Genomic DNA, 16703 nt, shown 5'->3' with positions numbered 1-16703 from the left:
GAAACTACACCGACAGAGTTGCTCTTCTATGTACATCTATAAATTTAAATAAATGCTTACTTTCTATAGGAACCTTGGGAATAACGCCATACGGTCTATTCAAGAGGATGCCTTTGCAAAGCTGAAAAACCTGAAAGAACTGTAAGGAATGAATCCTAATAAATGTTTGCTGTATATTTTGGTCCGTTTTTGTGACATTTCCTCTGGCAACTCTTCCCTCCAATAGCTCTTTTCCATATTATCAATAATTCCATTGTTCCCTGCACTCTTCTTCTTACAAGCTATTTTTGCAAGAGAGCAGATGTCAGATAGTAAAATTCCATAACTAGTGAAATTAGATCCTCCTTGTGGTTGATTTCATTGGGCTGCAGCTCTGCTTTTTCCATTGCGCTCAGGAAGTCCAAACTCCCGTCCTCTAGTCATGTAGATCATATAGTGAAATACCTGCCCTTCTCATTCCCCCCCTTTTATATCTGTATGATGAAATTTCAGTAGTAAGCTGTCTTTGAATTTGATCCTTGAACCCATTTAAGAAGGGGAGAATTACAAATGGTATCAGCAGAAGAGAATATTTGTAACTCGGCAATGAACTTGGTTTCTTGGTGCTCTCTGAAATTAGTTGTCTTCTTATGGATGTTTCATTACCCAACTGGTAATGCACTGAGGATGTTACCTAGTTGGATAGTGAGATGTCTGCAATGAAACAGTGAAGTTCAGAATTATAAACGGGTTAGTAGATTTGTCACTTCAGCTATGTCAACAGAATCTTGTTCGTTACATTCGCTTTTGTGATATACTGTATATTCTGTACTTTCCCTCTCTTTAAAATAGTGTGTGGCCTATACAGATGTCCAGAAGCTAAAGTTACAAGTTTATTGTTGAAGGGGGGGGGGGGGAGACCCCTATATGGCTCTGTCCAAAATCAACCACAAATCACTTAAACTTTATTTTATTTAAACATAGGGTTTATTCATGTGGCAAACCCATGGTTATGAAATAACAGATATTTGTAGATTTAAAGGGCGTATTCATTTTCACTTCAGGTATTGGGACAGTCATTTAGAAATATACAAAGTAATTTGGATGATCTACCTCAAAAGGAATTGATGACCTAGGTTTTAAGTATAAATCAAAAGGGTTTTTAAGTATAAATCTAGACTAAACTAGGTTTTAAGTATAAATCAAAAGCTTAAAGAAGAATACGTTTAGTAATGACTGAAATAGGGAATTTCTCAAAAGCTAATTGTCATGCTAATAAATATCAGCTGCTATGCAGCAAAAGTCAAAATTATATGTCACAATACGCAATACTTTATGCTGTGCTTGAGAGCTTCCCAAATAATTCTGATAGCTGTTGTGGAAAGGAAAATGCTGGATTAAATATATATGTGGTTATCGCTAAACTAGTTTTCTTACATTCTGAATTTCAAATATGTTTTTGGTAATTTTTCCATCTTTAAATTTTGAACTTCTCCCTTTTAGAAGTGTTATTACTTGCCTATTAGATTGGGGTTATCCAGATGTAATCTACTGCAGAATATACACTTAAACACTGTTTTAAAGAATGAAATTAGCACCCGCAGGATGTGACCATGGTCTGCTTAAATTGTGCCCTATATCTTTATATGGCACTTTTCCAAGTAAAATTAAAATTCCTTCCCCTCCATTTATAGACAATAGCCTTGTATGAATCTGTTTGGATTCATATGGTTAAAGGAATCAGTTTGGAAAGCTGTATGAGCAAAGCCTTCTTTGTGCATTCTATTCCTATTCCTATTCCTATTCCTATTCTATTCTATTCTATTCTATTCTATTCTATTCTATTCTATTCTATTCTATTCTATTCTATTCTATTCTATTCTATTCTATTCTATTCTATTCTATTCTATTCTATTCTATTCTATTCTATGTGTTGGACTGACGTGGAGGCACAGTATTGAATAATTCGATCCAAGGCTGACATTCATATAAGAACTAATGCAGATCGTCTTCACACACTTGTCTTATGAACGTTTTTAACACTTCTGTTGCAAGTTTTGTGAAAACATTTTATTCTTTTCGTTGTTTTCTTTGCTTTCTCCTAGCCGTATCAACAGCGAGAGCTTCCTCTGTGATTGTCAGCTCAAGTGGTTGCCACTTTGGTTAACCAAGAAAAAACAACAGCTGTTTGTGGAAGCCACCTGTGCCCATCCGGAATCATTAAAGGGCAAAAATATTCTTGAAGTGGTCCCAGAAAGTTTTGTATGTGGTGAGTCTTAGCTGCTGCATGGCAATTTTGAGGTTGCTTTGGAGGGTAGCCCTGACACAGGAATGACTATGTATTTTGTGGTCAGCTTATTATTTCATGTGCAGTGGAGTGCAGCATCTCCTTTTGTGGTCTGCCTTCACCATCGACAAGAACTGTAAATCATATTCACAACATCTATCGGGGGCAGTGATCCCAAATGAGCTCGGAGACTCATTTGGTGGTCATGGAAATTTGATGATAGAAGGGGTTAGAGTTTGGATGAGAAAGCAATAACCCTTTCTGAATAGCATATCCTGCTTTGATTCATTTTAATTTGGGCTCCAGCTTGGTTGATTTTTCTTGATTTATTTGACTTTTCCAGCTGCTGATTTTTCTGATTTATTTGACTTTTCTTCCAGCACAAAAAAAAAATGGTTTTATTTGCTCTTATTAAAGGAAGGCTCTTCCCAGCTTTTGTTATTTGTGCATTCCTTTAGTTTGTTTTATGCTACTTCGAGTACTCAAAACATGGCTAACTCCTCTCAATGGACAAGTAGGAATTATCACATCAGTACAGGAAGTGTGAAAAAGGAAGCGGACTTCATAAAATGTGCTTTGGTACCAGTACTTGAGAGCCAATAGCAGAGAAAATGAAATCCTTACAAGCATAGGTGAATAATTTGCGTCTTATTTTGTGGGCAGCTCAGATCTAGTCATGAGGCAGACTCATCTGATACCCATTCAGTAGCCTACTTTGGATTTTGAGGGTAAAGTTTCTTGCATCAGCTCTAAATTAGACACCACAATTAATGCAGGTGTTGTTGGGGTGATGGAGTTTCAACTTGTCAGAGTGTATGGGACTGGTTTCAATTAGTGTGATTGAGGGGAAGTGAGCGAAATCTGTAGAGTTTGGATTGTTACGATTTTTAAGAACCAGCAGTGAAAGTCTTAAAGTGGGTGGATCTAGGAATCTCCTGGGGCAAAAGCAAAATTTTAAAGACTTTTTAGTTTTACATGGAGAATAATAGAATCCGAGAGGTCTTTCCTTTTTTGTATAGACTTCTAACCTTCCCAAGGTACATTCGTAAGGTAAAGCCTAGGCAAGAAATTAGATAGAATATTGAAGCATTAGAAATTAGACACAATTAATCATCCCGATTAAAGTATCCCAATTGAATTGAAAATTATCTTCCCTGTTTTGCAAGAATGCAATGTTGTTCTACCACCTACCTTGTTTTTTTTTTGTTTTTTTTTGAGGAGGGATACATTTTTTTTTAAACAAATATTAATAATGAATGCACCTGCCCTATTTGGCATCCCTTGTGTACTGCATGAGGTTAGAGCAATGTTTCTCAGCCTCAGCAACATAAGGACGCATGGATTTCAACTCCCAGAATTCCCGAGGCAGCATGCCAAAATAACTGCATTTATGTAACACGTGTCACCTTCTTCATCTTATTAAAAATGGCAATTTAAGTAGCCGCAAATAGACAAGGCCGTGGAAAATCTCTTGGTCTAGCAACAACTGCCAGTTGTGTGGAGTTGTCACATCCCCCAACAATGTACTGCCTCTCTTGGAGAGGCGAGGGGTAAGGGGCAGGGACTCACTGCTGTTCCTGTCACTCAAAGCAAAGCTACTGGTTGTGGCAGAGCAGCTGAGTCATGTGGCCTTTTCTCTCATGCCTGGAATGTGCTAGAAGATAGCTTGTCTGTCTGCCTGCCCTCTTCAGAGGCACAGATGTTTTGGGTTTGGGATACTATAAATTTCCCACCCCTCCTCTTGCTGTGCCCGGCTTATCCACTGTACCAATCCTCCCCCCCCTCAACCCAATGTTACAGCCTGTTGCAGTCTCTTCTCCCAGACATTAAGTGGGGGGGAGGGGGAGACTTTATGGCCCATGGACTTCAACTCCCAGAATTCCTGAGCCAGCCATTACTAGGTAGATCTGGAAGCCCAAATGTCTAACTGCACCAGGAGTGATTGTTGTCACCTCTTGGGCCAATGCAGAGGCACAAATTTAAACATGAATGCCTGTCTTCTGTGGATGGTCATTCGAGGCTGCCCGTGGCAGGTGCCGTGTTTGAGAAACTCCTTGTACTCTTCGTAGCTTATACTAAAGCCTTGATTTTGACATGTGGACTTCCCAAGTGAAGGATCCCTTCCCCTACACAGAGCCTCTTGCAGTCTGGAAGCCTGTAATTAAGGAAGGGAAATGCTATATTTTTTTCCATTGGCTACTTACTGAATTGACATTCTTTGCGGCTTTATATAAGAGATGCATGTGTGTATCTCTTATATACATACCGCACACACACACACACACACACACACACACACACACACCATTTTTTTACTGCATGTTTTGGAATTAGTGATAAGTGGTAAGGATTTTAATATCGTAATTTTTGTAGTATGTTTTTTGTTAGGATAGGCTATCTTATTGTAAGTTATCCCACAGTTGTTTCTTAGGACCTATATATCCCCTGTTTCAACTTCCTACTGGGGTTTTTCATAAGGTCTATTACCGCTCAATTTAATTTCATGCGAAGGGGAACAGGCAGCAGTAGCCACATCAATGCAAATATTGTAAACGCAAGTAATCCTCACTTAACAACTGCAATTGGTGGCTGGAATTTTACTCCTAAGTCATTGTGGTAGTTAAACATGTCGCCATGTGACCTGATTTGATTTTATGGCCATTTTTACCACCGGTTGTAAAGCAAGTCATTAAGCTAAGCATCCAGTTGTAAACCATGTGGTCATTTAGTGAACCACGTGATTGTTGAGCAAATCCATTCTCCCAAATGGGCAGTTTTTGCCAAAAAAACTAGCAAGAAACACTGGAAACTGGCAAAAAAGTTACATGACATAAACGTGAGCCAGTTGTTTGGTGCCTAAAACACGATCGTATAACTGCAGATCATATGTGTGTGGAAGTTGTAATTGAGTCATAAGTAAGTTAGCAGAATAATAGAGTTGGAAGGGACCTTGGAGGTCTGCTAGTCTAATCCCCAAGCAGGAAACCCTCTAAATGATTGTCCAATCCTTTTTTTTTTTTTAGTCTGCTGTAACTGATCAGACGTTAAGCAAGTACCAGTTGTAGGTGAGAGGATCAGGTCTAGTTACTATTTGGATGGGGACCAGTGAGGAATGTTTCAGAACTGAAGGGACGGACAGAGAAGCAAACAAACAAACAAACAGCATCCTGGAGGAAGTTAGTAACTATTTTCTGTGCTATTGTTTCCCAGAAACACTGAATGGATGCATCCGTGGCATCTTGCCTTTTCAGGAAAGTGACATTCTATAAGAAACGCAATGGAGATGGAGAACAGGGATTGAGATAAAGCATGCAGGTGTACTGTATTTTAATTTTCATTGTCGGAGGTTAGCAGAAGGGGGTTGCTTTTCTTAATGGCAGTCAACTGAAGCTTGCTGGCGTGTTTTTGGATCCCCTTGCATCCTTTTAAAAAGAGGGAATGGTTTATTTCTTTTCCAGACGATTTTCCCAAACCCAAAATTATCATCGAACCGGAAACTACCATCACTGTCCTGGGCAAAGACATCCGCCTGACCTGCTCCGCAGCCAGTAGTAGCAGCTCTCCGATGACTTTTGCCTGGAAGAAGGACAGTGAGATTCTGCACCATGCCGAGATGGAGAACTTTGCCCACGTCCGAGCCAGGGATGGGGTGGTGATAGAGTACACTACCATTCTGCACTTGCGCCGTGTCACTTTTTCCCACGAGGGACGCTACCAGTGCATCATTACCAATCATTTTGGCTCTACCTATTCTCAAAAGGCGCAGCTTATTGTTAATGGTGAGTGAGGAAAAACGTGGCTTGAATATTGTCTGCGTTATAGAAATGAGCTTTTCCTATTTTTATTACTATAATGCTGTGAAGCAGCTTCCTTTACCTTGAAAACGTTCCAGCCAGGTATGTGAACTTTGGCTACCAGACTTCTGCAGCTAGGATTCTGCTAAGTTTCTGAGAATTCAAGCCCCCACATCTGGAGGATGGAGAAAAAGGACCGAAGCCCCTTTCTCTTTCTAAATGTAAATATTAGAGCAGTGTTTCTTCACCTTTACGCATCTTAAGCTGTCAGGATTGAGAAACAATGCGTTAAAGCAGAGCAACAACAAGGGAAATGACTCCAAAGTGTTGTGAACACCAATAATAACTCCTTTCTAGTTTATTGCACAAAGGATTAGCTTGCCATTGCATAAAAACTATTCTCCTGCGTAAGTAGTGAGAATTAAGATGCATCAGTCTTATAAACATTGGCTTGGCTCATTGGGATTTTTCCCATTGCCTTTATCTAAGTGTTAGTCTCCGGCACTTCTTAAATTGACTTAAACTCCTTTGGAGTCATGTGTTTTAATTTAATAATGTCATAGGAACTGAATGCTGACCTGTAAGCTGCACTGAATGAAGGGGTTGAGGTCTATGGTCAAATTGCATCCCTATAAATTTCTTCCTTCCTTCCTTCCTTCCTTCCTTCCTTCCTTCCTTCCTTCCTCCCTCCCTCCCTCCCTCCCTCTTTTCCTTCCTTCCTTCCTTCCTTCCTTCCTTCCTTCCTTCCTTCCTTCCTTCCTTCCTTCCTTCCTTCCCTCCGTCTGTCTTTCTTCCTTCCTTCCTTCTTTCTTTCTGTCTTTTCTTACTGCTTTCTTTTTCTCTTTATTTCTTTTTCTCTTTCTTTCTTTCTTTCTTTCTTTCTTTCTTTCTTTCTTAAGAAAGCTTGTTCCAAATTCATGGCCATGCCTCCAGCAAGTTAGAGGAACTTAACAAGTTTCAGCAAAAAAGAAAAAGAAAAAAGATTGAGTCCTATTTGCACTCGAGATCCTCCTCCTCCTCCTCTTTTAACAACCCCACAATCCCCTTGCAGGGTGGAGTCTGGACAACTGAATGGAGCTGAGTGTTTGCTGGCCAGGTGCCCTTCCTGTCGCCAGTGCGGAGTTTTATTCAGCAGCTATATTCTCAGTGTGCCCAAAGAGAGAAATAACCGCCTCCACCTAGGATTGAACTCACAGCCTCCTGATTGTGAGGCAAGAGCTCCACCTCTAGGCCACACACCACTCCCTATTTACGCTCGAGATGCCCAGCAGATATTCTTTACTAGCTTGAGGGTACAATCGCTCTCTTTGTTTTCCACAGTGCTGCCGTCTTTCCTCAAAACTCCCTACGACGTTGCAGCCCGCACTGGAACAACTGCTCGGTTGGAATGTGCTGCTCGCGGGCATCCCCTTCCGCAGATTGCTTGGCAGAAGGATGGCGGGACAGACTTCCCTGCAGCTCGAGAGCGTCGCATGCACGTCATGCCCGACGACGATGTCTTTTTCATCACCGATGTGAAGATAGACGACATGGGCGTTTACAGCTGCACCGCTCAGAACTCCGCGGGTTCCGTGTCAGCCAATGCCACCCTGACCGTGCTGGGTAAGAAATGCTTATGGATCAAAGAAAAGTTTGTAGATCACCTTTACTGAAGAAGAGAAGAAAAAAAAAGAACAATATTTCCAAAAGGATCCCCTAGAGCAGGGGTCTCAATCTCATGTCGTCACATTGTCACATGACATGTGGCGACTTTTTTCCCCGTCACTAAAATGGGGGTGGACATGGCCAATGTATGACACATGGGCTGGCTAATGTGTGACCCTGTGGGCTGCAAGTTTGATACCCCAGCCCTAGAGAAGTACATTGAAAATTAAGAGGGTGAAATTTAAAGAGGCAAACTTTAAAACTCAGGAGCAATAAATCAAGTGGGTAAGGATAGGATACGGCACAGATGCCTGGATTGGTCATAGAATGGGAGCCGGTGGCCAAGCATCCAAAATGTGATTTCGTGATGGAGGCTGGGTGGGTGATGGTGGTGGAGAATTAGCCACTGGAACTCTGGAACTAAGTACTGTAAGTACTGCTAAATCTGCTGAGTGACTGGTCATGAAGTGAGAACTACCTGGAGTTCAGAATGGAAGAGTAAAGGAACCCTGCATGCCAGAATGGCCCTTCCTAGATGTCATCAGAAATGGAATGACGTCATTTATGCAGTATCATTTCTTTTCGGAATCTTGCAGAGACTCCAAGTTTGGTTCACCCATTGGAGGACCGTGTTGTGTCTGTCGGTGAAACCGTGGTCCTGCAATGCAAAGCAACTGGAAGTCCACCTCCACGCATTAACTGGCTGAAGGGCGACCATTCCCTGACTGTGACCGAGAGGCATCACTTTACTCCAGGCAACCAGCTGCTTATTGTCCGCAACGTTGTGTTAGAAGATGCTGGGAAGTACACGTGTGAAATCTCAAATACAGTTGGAACGGAACGGGCACACAGCCAAGTGAGCGTATTGCCTTCACTTGGCTGCCGGAAAGATGGAACCACTTTTGGAATCATGACTATTGCTGTAGTCTGTAGCATCGTCTTAACATCTCTGGTTTGGGTGTGTATCATCTATCAGACCAGAAAGAAGAGTGAAGAATACAGTGTCACAAACACAGGTTAGTCCAAAATATTGTTTTTGGTTGCCAGAGCACTACATCATAAGAAATAACTTTTCTCGTCTTCTCTGCGGTTTTTTCCCTTCTTTTTATGACCCTTTCTGATCTCTTTATTTGGGGTGGAGTTGGTGTGACTGAGCGGAGTGGAGCATTTACTGGCCAGATGGCCTTCCTAATGCTTCATCTCCATTGAGCACAATGTTAAAAGTTTGAAAAGCAGATTGGCTTTGTTCTTCTGCGTAGATAGTGGGCAGTTCCAAGTGGAATTGCTAAGTATTTGCATAATTCATAGGTTTGTCTTCACATATATCCAACCCATCTTTCCAAGAATTGCACATCCTTCCAAGTGATTGCAAGTGATCCCTAAGCTTAGCTTTATGTACCAGCAGTTTTAACTATTATCCTAAATTTGCTTTGTAGAAAGCCTTCTTTCCAGCTCAAAAATTCAAGGGCTGTTAAAATACCCATCTACTATGATGCTCTTTTCTCATAAAAAGCATTACAATAATTTGAATATATGCCTTGTTACTATCTGCTGCTTGTTAATTTCTGTGCTCTCACTTTTGTCAAAGACATTCTACTTGCCAACCAAGAAAGAGTATTACCTAAAAATGAAACTGCCCTATCTCAGTACCACAAAACAGAAGGCATGTTTTTTTTTATTAAATTGTTGGTTAGGTGATATATAATAAAGCTGTAGTTCTTTTATTCAAGCAAGAGCTTTTGCTCTTGAAATGTGACTCCAAAGGAGATGCACACCTTGCTTCTTAATATAACCACGATTCACCCATCAGCTGATTTTTATGGGCCATGATTGGGCCAGCAAGTTAAGAGCAAATCAGTGGCATCCCCTCTTCAATGGGAATGCAGTGGGAATATCTCAATTAACTTTATATTGACAGGGCTAAATGTTTAGGGCAGCCCCTCAGAATGTTGCTTTATTTATTCCTGGAATCTATAGAGTCTTTCCTGGTTAATGTAATTTCCAGACATTCCCAGCCATCATTTAATATCATTTTTGGGAATATAATGGTGCCTAGAACTGGGTTGACTCAGCCTTCCGTCCTTCCAAGGTGGGTAAAATGAGGACCCAGATTGTTGAGGGCAATAGGCTGATTCTGTAAACCAGTGGTCCCCAACCTTTTTTATGCTGCGGCCCGGTACCGGCATCAGCTGGCGCCGCCATCTTGTTTTGATGAAAAGTGCTTCCGTGAGCTTTCTACCCGGAAAAGCTCACCGGAAGCACTTTTTCATCAAAACAAGATGGCGGCGCCAGCAAACCAGCGGCCCGGTAGGATTTGTTCCACGGACCGGTACCGGTCCGTGGACCGGTGGTTGGGGACCCCTGCTGTAAACAACTTAGAGAAGGCTGTAAAAGCACTGTGAAGCGGCACATAAGTCTATAAGTGCTATTGCTACACAATTCCCAATTTGTTTAGATCAGGACTAGATAATTATGCCAACCTTATGATCTGTGGATTTCAGCTCCCAGAATTCCTGAACCAGCATGGTTTCTGCTGTTTCTGAATTTTCAACACCGCTCTTAACATTGTGACATTGGTTCTTTAGTTTTCTCTCTTTTTCCTGTTTTTCAAGATGAGACTATTGTACCACCTGACGTGCCAAGCTGTCTGTCCTCCCAGGGAACACTTTCAGATCGACAAGAGAGTGTGGAAAACAGTCAGCAGCCCAATGGTCAAATCCAGAGCAATGGTATGTTTTGGAAAAAACAGTGCTGTATTTATTTATTTGGGGGTGGGGGTTACGAGAGACCACAGGCCAAAAACTCAGAACTACACTGTTACTAAAACTATTACAAATTTTCTGTTCAGAAAAAAAACACAGCAGTTTCTTCTGTTCTTCAAGGGACTTACACAACTGACACATAGCTGACACATAACAAAAGACAAGAAAACAGGTTGGGTATATAAAGTAAATCAGCCTATATTTGCAGCTTTGCCTGAGGAGGAAAAAGCCTTAAATCTGTAGAGTTTATCACTGATCACCAGACCATTTCTATCACATCTCTCTCTCTCTCTCTCTCTCTCTCTCTCCCTCCCTCCCTCCTCCCTCTCTCCTCTCTCCTCTCTCTCTCTCTCTGTCTCTGTCTCTGTCTCTGTCTCTCTCTCTCCCTCCCTCCCTCTCCCTCCCTCTCCTCTCTCTTTCTCTCTCTTCTTTTTCTCTCTCTATATCTATCTATCTATCTATCTATCTATCTATCTATCTATCTATCTATCTTATCTATCTATCTATCTATCTATCTATCGTTAGTCCTCAATTTAATAATAGTTCATTTAGTGACCATTCAAAGTTACAATATCACTTTAAAAAGTGAGAGTTTTTCACACTTGTGACCATTGCAGAATCCCCATGATCACGTGATCAAAATTTGGATGCTGGGCATCTGGCTCATGTTTATGACGGCTGCAGTGTCCCAGGGTCATGCGAGATCACCTCTTGCGACCTTCTGACAAGCAAAGTCAATGGGGAAGCCTGATTCACTTAACAACCCTGTTATTAACTTAACAGCTGCAGGGATTCACTTAACAACTGTGGCAAAAAAGGTCGTACAATGGGGGCAAAACTCATTTCATTTAGCAGCAGAAATTTTGGGCTCAATTGTGGTTGTAAATCAAGGACTACCTGTGTCTTTTTAATTGTAAAACACTATATAGGTAGTGCTCAACTTATGACCATGAAAGACATCAGGGGCAATAAAGCTGATAATCACATAAGTACAATTAGTCCTTGCATAGCAACCATTTGAAGTTATGATGGACCTCCCCAGGAGTACTTATGACCAAAGTTTTGACACACACACACACACACACAGTCATCTGGTGGGCACTTGGCAACCAGCCCACATTTATGGCCATTTGCCAAATCCCAGGGTATGATCATTTTGCAAAACTGGCCCATTGCAAACCATTGGCTTGCTTAATGCCTGCGAGTTCACTTAATGACCGTGGCATTCACTTAATAACTGATGCAAAAAGATCCTAAAATTGGGTTGGTCACATGGGTGACCTGTTTTATGACAGTTGCAACTTACAAGCAGGCTCCATTACATTCTTAATTCGAGGACTACCGGTAATCTAGGCAAACACACGTAGACGTAATCTGCTAAATCCCTCAAATGAACTTTGGAGTCTTCCCACCTGTTCCATATTCTGTTGAGAATAGAACCAGTGGCGGGATTCAAAATTTTTTACTACCGGTTCTGTGGGTGTGGCTTGGTGGGCATGGCAGGGAAAGGATACTGCAAAATCCCGTTCCCTCCCCACTCCACCAACGTGCTTTCCAGCTCTGTTCTCCTGTGCAAGCCAACGAAAGAAGAACCAGCCAATCATCTGGGACTCAGGAGGCAGAGAATAGATGGGGACAGGGCCAGTCAGAGGTGGTATTTGCTGGTTCTCCGAACTACTCAAAATTTCCACTGCCAGTTCTCCAAAACTGGTCAGAACCTGATGAATACCACCTCTGAATAGACATCTTTTGCAATAGTGGTGAATATCTGTACCTTGGGTGTAGGGTGAAGGTGAAGGTTTGTTCTCCGAGCTTCTGAGTTGGACAAACTTCACGTCAATCAAAAACCAGGATCCACGAACACCAACTGGCAGTCAAACGCCATAATCCCAAATCCTTAATCTCTACCCACACCGACACCAAAAAGCACCAGTTCAATTGGACAAAAAAAATCATTGGCCATGCTAGCATCCGCCAGACTGGTGAGTTCATTGAAGTCTGGCACTCCACAATCAATTCCATCAACAGTCACATGGACCTACAATCAGCCTACGAACCCTTCAGCCAACCCACACAACCCCCCCCCCCCATCAGCAGTTCGCCCCCCATTGACTCTGAGCTGATGTAATCTCCTTATCACAAGACCCAACACAAGACTCACTGATAACTCACAGCTGAGCCATCACTAGACCCTCACTTGACACACCCAGACCTGAAGCTCTTATAATGCCTTGGTAAGGCCACACTTGGAATACTGCATCCAGTTTTGGTTGCCACGATGTGAAAAAAGATGGTGAGACTCTAGAAAGAGTGCAGAGAAGAGCAACAAAGATGATTGGGGGACTGGAGGCTAAAACATATGAAGAACAGTTGCTGGAATTGGGTATGTCTAGTCTGATGAAAAGGACTAGGGGTGACATGATAACAGTGTTCCAATATCTCAAGGGTTGCTACAAAGAAGAAGGAGTCAAGCTATTCTCCAAAGCACCTGAGGGCAGGACAAGAAGCAATGGGTGCAAACTAATAAGGAGAGAAGCAATCTAGAACTAAAGAGAAATTTCCTGAGAGTTAGAACAATTAATCAGTGGAACAACTTGCCTCCAGAAGTTGTGAATGCTACAACACTGGAAGTTTTAAAGAGGAGATTGGACACCATTTGGTTGAAATGGTATAAGTTTTCTTGCCTAAGCAGTGGGTTGGACTAGAAGACCTCCAAGGTCCCTTCCAACTAGCTCTGTTATTCTATACTTCTAAACTGAGGAACACTGATATCCCCTAAACTCTGCTGAAGATGTTATACCTCACCTGGCAAGGAACTGTTCGGAAACCAACCCAGAAGCTTGGAGAATGAACTTTCATTCTCGTAGAGTATCTTTATCTATAAAAGTTGGCCATGCCTGCAGTTAGACAACATCTTTACCATTCGGTTACAGGTATTTGCCAGCTCAGCAGAGGAAGGGATGTAGAGGGCGATGCTCACTCTGTCATTTACCGGCAGCCAAAGATATGCTTGGGCTATAATAAAGAGTCTTGGAAAAGAGAAGACATTCCCGATAGGACGCTTCTTACAGACAAGACAGGTATGGGGAGTAGACATAAAGCAGACGTAGGCAACAGTTTTGACTTTGAAAAATGTTCCTCTTAACACTTTTTATCAGGGATGAGCTCTCTCCCATCTCTTTTATGAAATAGCAGACTGTCCCTAATGATTATACTCTTAAAAAAAACTGCCCTTGTATAATTTACATATTTTCTTAAACATTATTTTATTTATATAAAGAACCTATGGAGCTGCCTGTCTCACACACATATATAATGATTCCGTGCGGTTCACAACAACCAGAAAAGCATATAATATAAAAACATACTGTTGTGTTTCCACCAAGACGCCAGAACCACCAATCCAGTCTTCACCCCATCCTAACCTAAGGATTTTTATTGACAAATAGGAGTTGCTAAAGTAGAAATGAGGAGCAGACATGTGGAAATGTTGGGTGATATGTGGATCCTGTCATTTCAAATACTGTTTAAGAAGAGTATAAATCTTCAGAGTCTTTCAGCAATACTTTGCATTGAGTAGGTAGGGTTTTTTAATTGATCTTCACAGTGACACATAATTATTTCAATTAAATGTATTAGTTCATAGCCCTCCAAATGTAAACAGGTAGCCCTCGACTTTGGATCACAATAGAGACCAAAATGTATGTTGCTAAGTGAGAAATTTGTTAAGTGAGTTTTGCCCCATTTCAGCTCCGATTCTTGCCATGGTTGTTAAGTGGAATCACTGCAGTGAAGTCCGTATCATGGACGTTGTTAAGTGAATCTGGCTTCTCCGTTGGCTTTGTTTGCCAGAAGGTTGCAAAAGGTGATCCCATGTCCCCCAGACGCTGCAACCATCCAAAATACATACCAGTTGCCAAGCATCCAAATTTTGATCACGGGAATACTGCAACCATCTTAATTGTGAAAAATGGTCAGAAGTCACTTTTTTCAGTGCTGTTGTGATTTTGAGTGGTCACTAAATAAACGTCTCTAAGTCGAGGACTACCTGTAGTTCTAAAGAACTGTGCCCAGCTCTGTAGAACAACCAATGGGGCTCTCTAGCATGAAACACAATCTTTCCCTAGGTTGAAAACTCCAGAATTCCTAACCAGTCCTCCTTGTTCATGGGGAATTTGGGTCATTGACCCAGAATATACTTGGCATATCTATGAGTGGCAAGTAGATTCAAGAAACCATTGGTATTTCTTCTACCTGAATATAATTCCAATTTGTTAGATCTGTTTTTCTTTCTGTCTCCAGCCTATAGCTTGCCTGCCGCATACACTGACTGCGATGGAAGCGTGGATATCAAGAATGTTTATCCCAAGAGCCCAGATTATTATTCTCTGGCTGCAGAAGCCATGACTCCAAATGCTCCCAGTAGCAAGGACTCCGACAAGCATGACGGCATACTAACAACTAACTGTTCTAGCCCTCTGAAGTGCAGCACGAATACGGACAGTAGAAAATCAGATGTCAGTGGCACTATTTATCCTAGCAATCATGACAGGATGTCAACGGCTTGCCCTAGCAAGCTACCGCTAGAAGACAGCAAAGGTATGTGTGCCTATTTGGGAGGTTCGTTTCTTAAAATACCTCCCACACTTTCCAGGTTACCTTTTGGAAGTCAGTCATGCTCATCTCTCTCATTAAGTCTAGAGGTGAATGTGTCTGACGAAAGCGGGAGACTGGGAGTTCTAGTCCCACTTTAGACATGAAAGCCCAACAGGGTGACCTTGAGCAAGTCTCACACACACTCTGTCCAACTCGCCTCACAAGGTTGTGGTGGCGACAACAGGGGGAGGAAGGTGTGTTGGTTATGTTCGCTGCCTTGAGTTATTTTAAAAAGTAAAAAGGCGAGAGACAAATAGATTTCTCTGCATTTAAAATGGCAGGTGGGTGAGGGACAGACGGAAGTTTAGGTATGACTGTGTACTCTTTGCTGCCATCTAGTGGCCATTTGGATTTTTCTAGCCCAGATATGATAGCCCTAGCTAAGATCTGTTTCAGATTGATCCATCCTTTTCCTTCAAGTGATCCTTTTAGAGTTTTTAATCTTATATTTAGTTTTTATTCTAGAAATACAGAGGAGCCCCCCTGGAAAATAAATAGGAAACCAAGATTGGCTCTTGTTTTTTTTGTTTTTTTTTAGTCAGCATTTTTGCCCAGGAAGACTGTTGGAAGCCAAAATATTTCTGGCAAAGAATATGAGAACTGAGTGTTTTAGTAAAGAGGAAAAAAATAGATTGCTATAGTAAACCTATTATCCAGAAAGTATCGTAAAACAATAGAACAACAAATCTAAATCAAAGTTTTGAGTAGTGGTATGGCTCAGTATAGAGTATTTGGTAACCTTGAATGTAAATGAAGAATTAATGTTCCTTTAAAAAATGAATATAAAAAGTTCATGTTTGACCTGCAAACATGAAAATAATTGGAGAGAGCAAAGCACTTCTTGGGATATCATGTAAGAAGTTTTATGTAAGAACACTGTAAGAAGTTGGCAGGAGCTGCTGCCTCCCTAGAGCCACAAGTGCAATAGAGCAGAAAGAAGAACATGAAAATGGGTTGTAGAAAAAGCCCTTCTATATTTATTTGTGGTTAGATTGTGTAAATAACCTACAATAGAGAGCTTATGGCAGCTTAACATTTGATGATCAGTGTCCTAATACTGTACATTGATTTGGCCTGCATAAGGTTTAGTTGGCCTACATATTCAGGAGAAAGGCTGGGTAATTCCTCCATTCAAGTCTGATATACCCACAGAATTGGCAGCTGTCTATCAATACAGCTCTGTAGAATCAAACAGGTTTCTGAAAAGATGAAGTTAATCCTGCTCCAAGCTGACCTTAATGGTTGGTACGCTAGCTTCAAGCCTCAAAACTGCAATAGGAACACATTTTGGAGACTAGAAGAGAATCCAAAGAATGGTTTCCAATGCCCTTAGGTTTGTAAATGGGCCAGGCTGAATGCCATTCAATAGTTGAACAGCTATTTAGTTTAATTGCTGCTGGAATGTAATTTGCCCCAGGGTGTCTATAAAACTGGGTTATAGCTAATGTAGCCCTTTGGGCAGTAGAAGTGACAGAACTACCCAAGTTGCTGATCTTCCAGAAACCTGAAAGATTATGCTCAAATACTTGAAATGCTTAACTTTGGATAAGCAAGACAGGTTCTAACCAGGATGATCTAAGA

The 16703-nt window shown here is 41.5% G+C and overlaps 1 protein-coding gene across 3 annotated transcripts in view; it reads left to right on the top strand.

Moving 5' to 3' along the window:
- The window catches only part of LRIG1 (leucine rich repeats and immunoglobulin like domains 1), a 139765-nt gene that overhangs the window by 118476 nt on the left and 4586 nt on the right, over positions 1-16703 (top strand). For 2 of the 3 annotated variants that reach the window (XM_026679398.2, XM_087954579.1), the window contains exons 11-18: positions 70-141; positions 2085-2248; positions 5725-6045; positions 7381-7662; positions 8301-8720; positions 10317-10433; positions 13400-13546; positions 14769-15065. In XM_026679398.2, the coding sequence (XP_026535183.2) occupies positions 70-141; positions 2085-2248; positions 5725-6045; positions 7381-7662; positions 8301-8720; positions 10317-10433; positions 13400-13546; positions 14769-15065 (1820 nt within the window). The remainder of the gene's footprint in view (positions 1-69; positions 142-2084; positions 2249-5724; positions 6046-7380; positions 7663-8300; positions 8721-10316; positions 10434-13399; positions 13547-14768; positions 15066-16703) is intronic. The other variant, XM_026679408.2, reaches the window with a different exon arrangement.

The sequence above is a fragment of the Notechis scutatus genome, chromosome 2 (assembly GCF_049901735.1).
Source record: "Notechis scutatus isolate UNSWTSFEM ecotype Mainland chromosome 2, rNotScu1.2, whole genome shotgun sequence".
Classification (NCBI taxonomy): Eukaryota; Metazoa; Chordata; class Lepidosauria; order Squamata; family Elapidae; genus Notechis; species Notechis scutatus.
The sequence above is the reverse complement of the archived record's forward strand: the minus strand, read 5'-3'. Positions and strand labels throughout refer to the sequence as shown.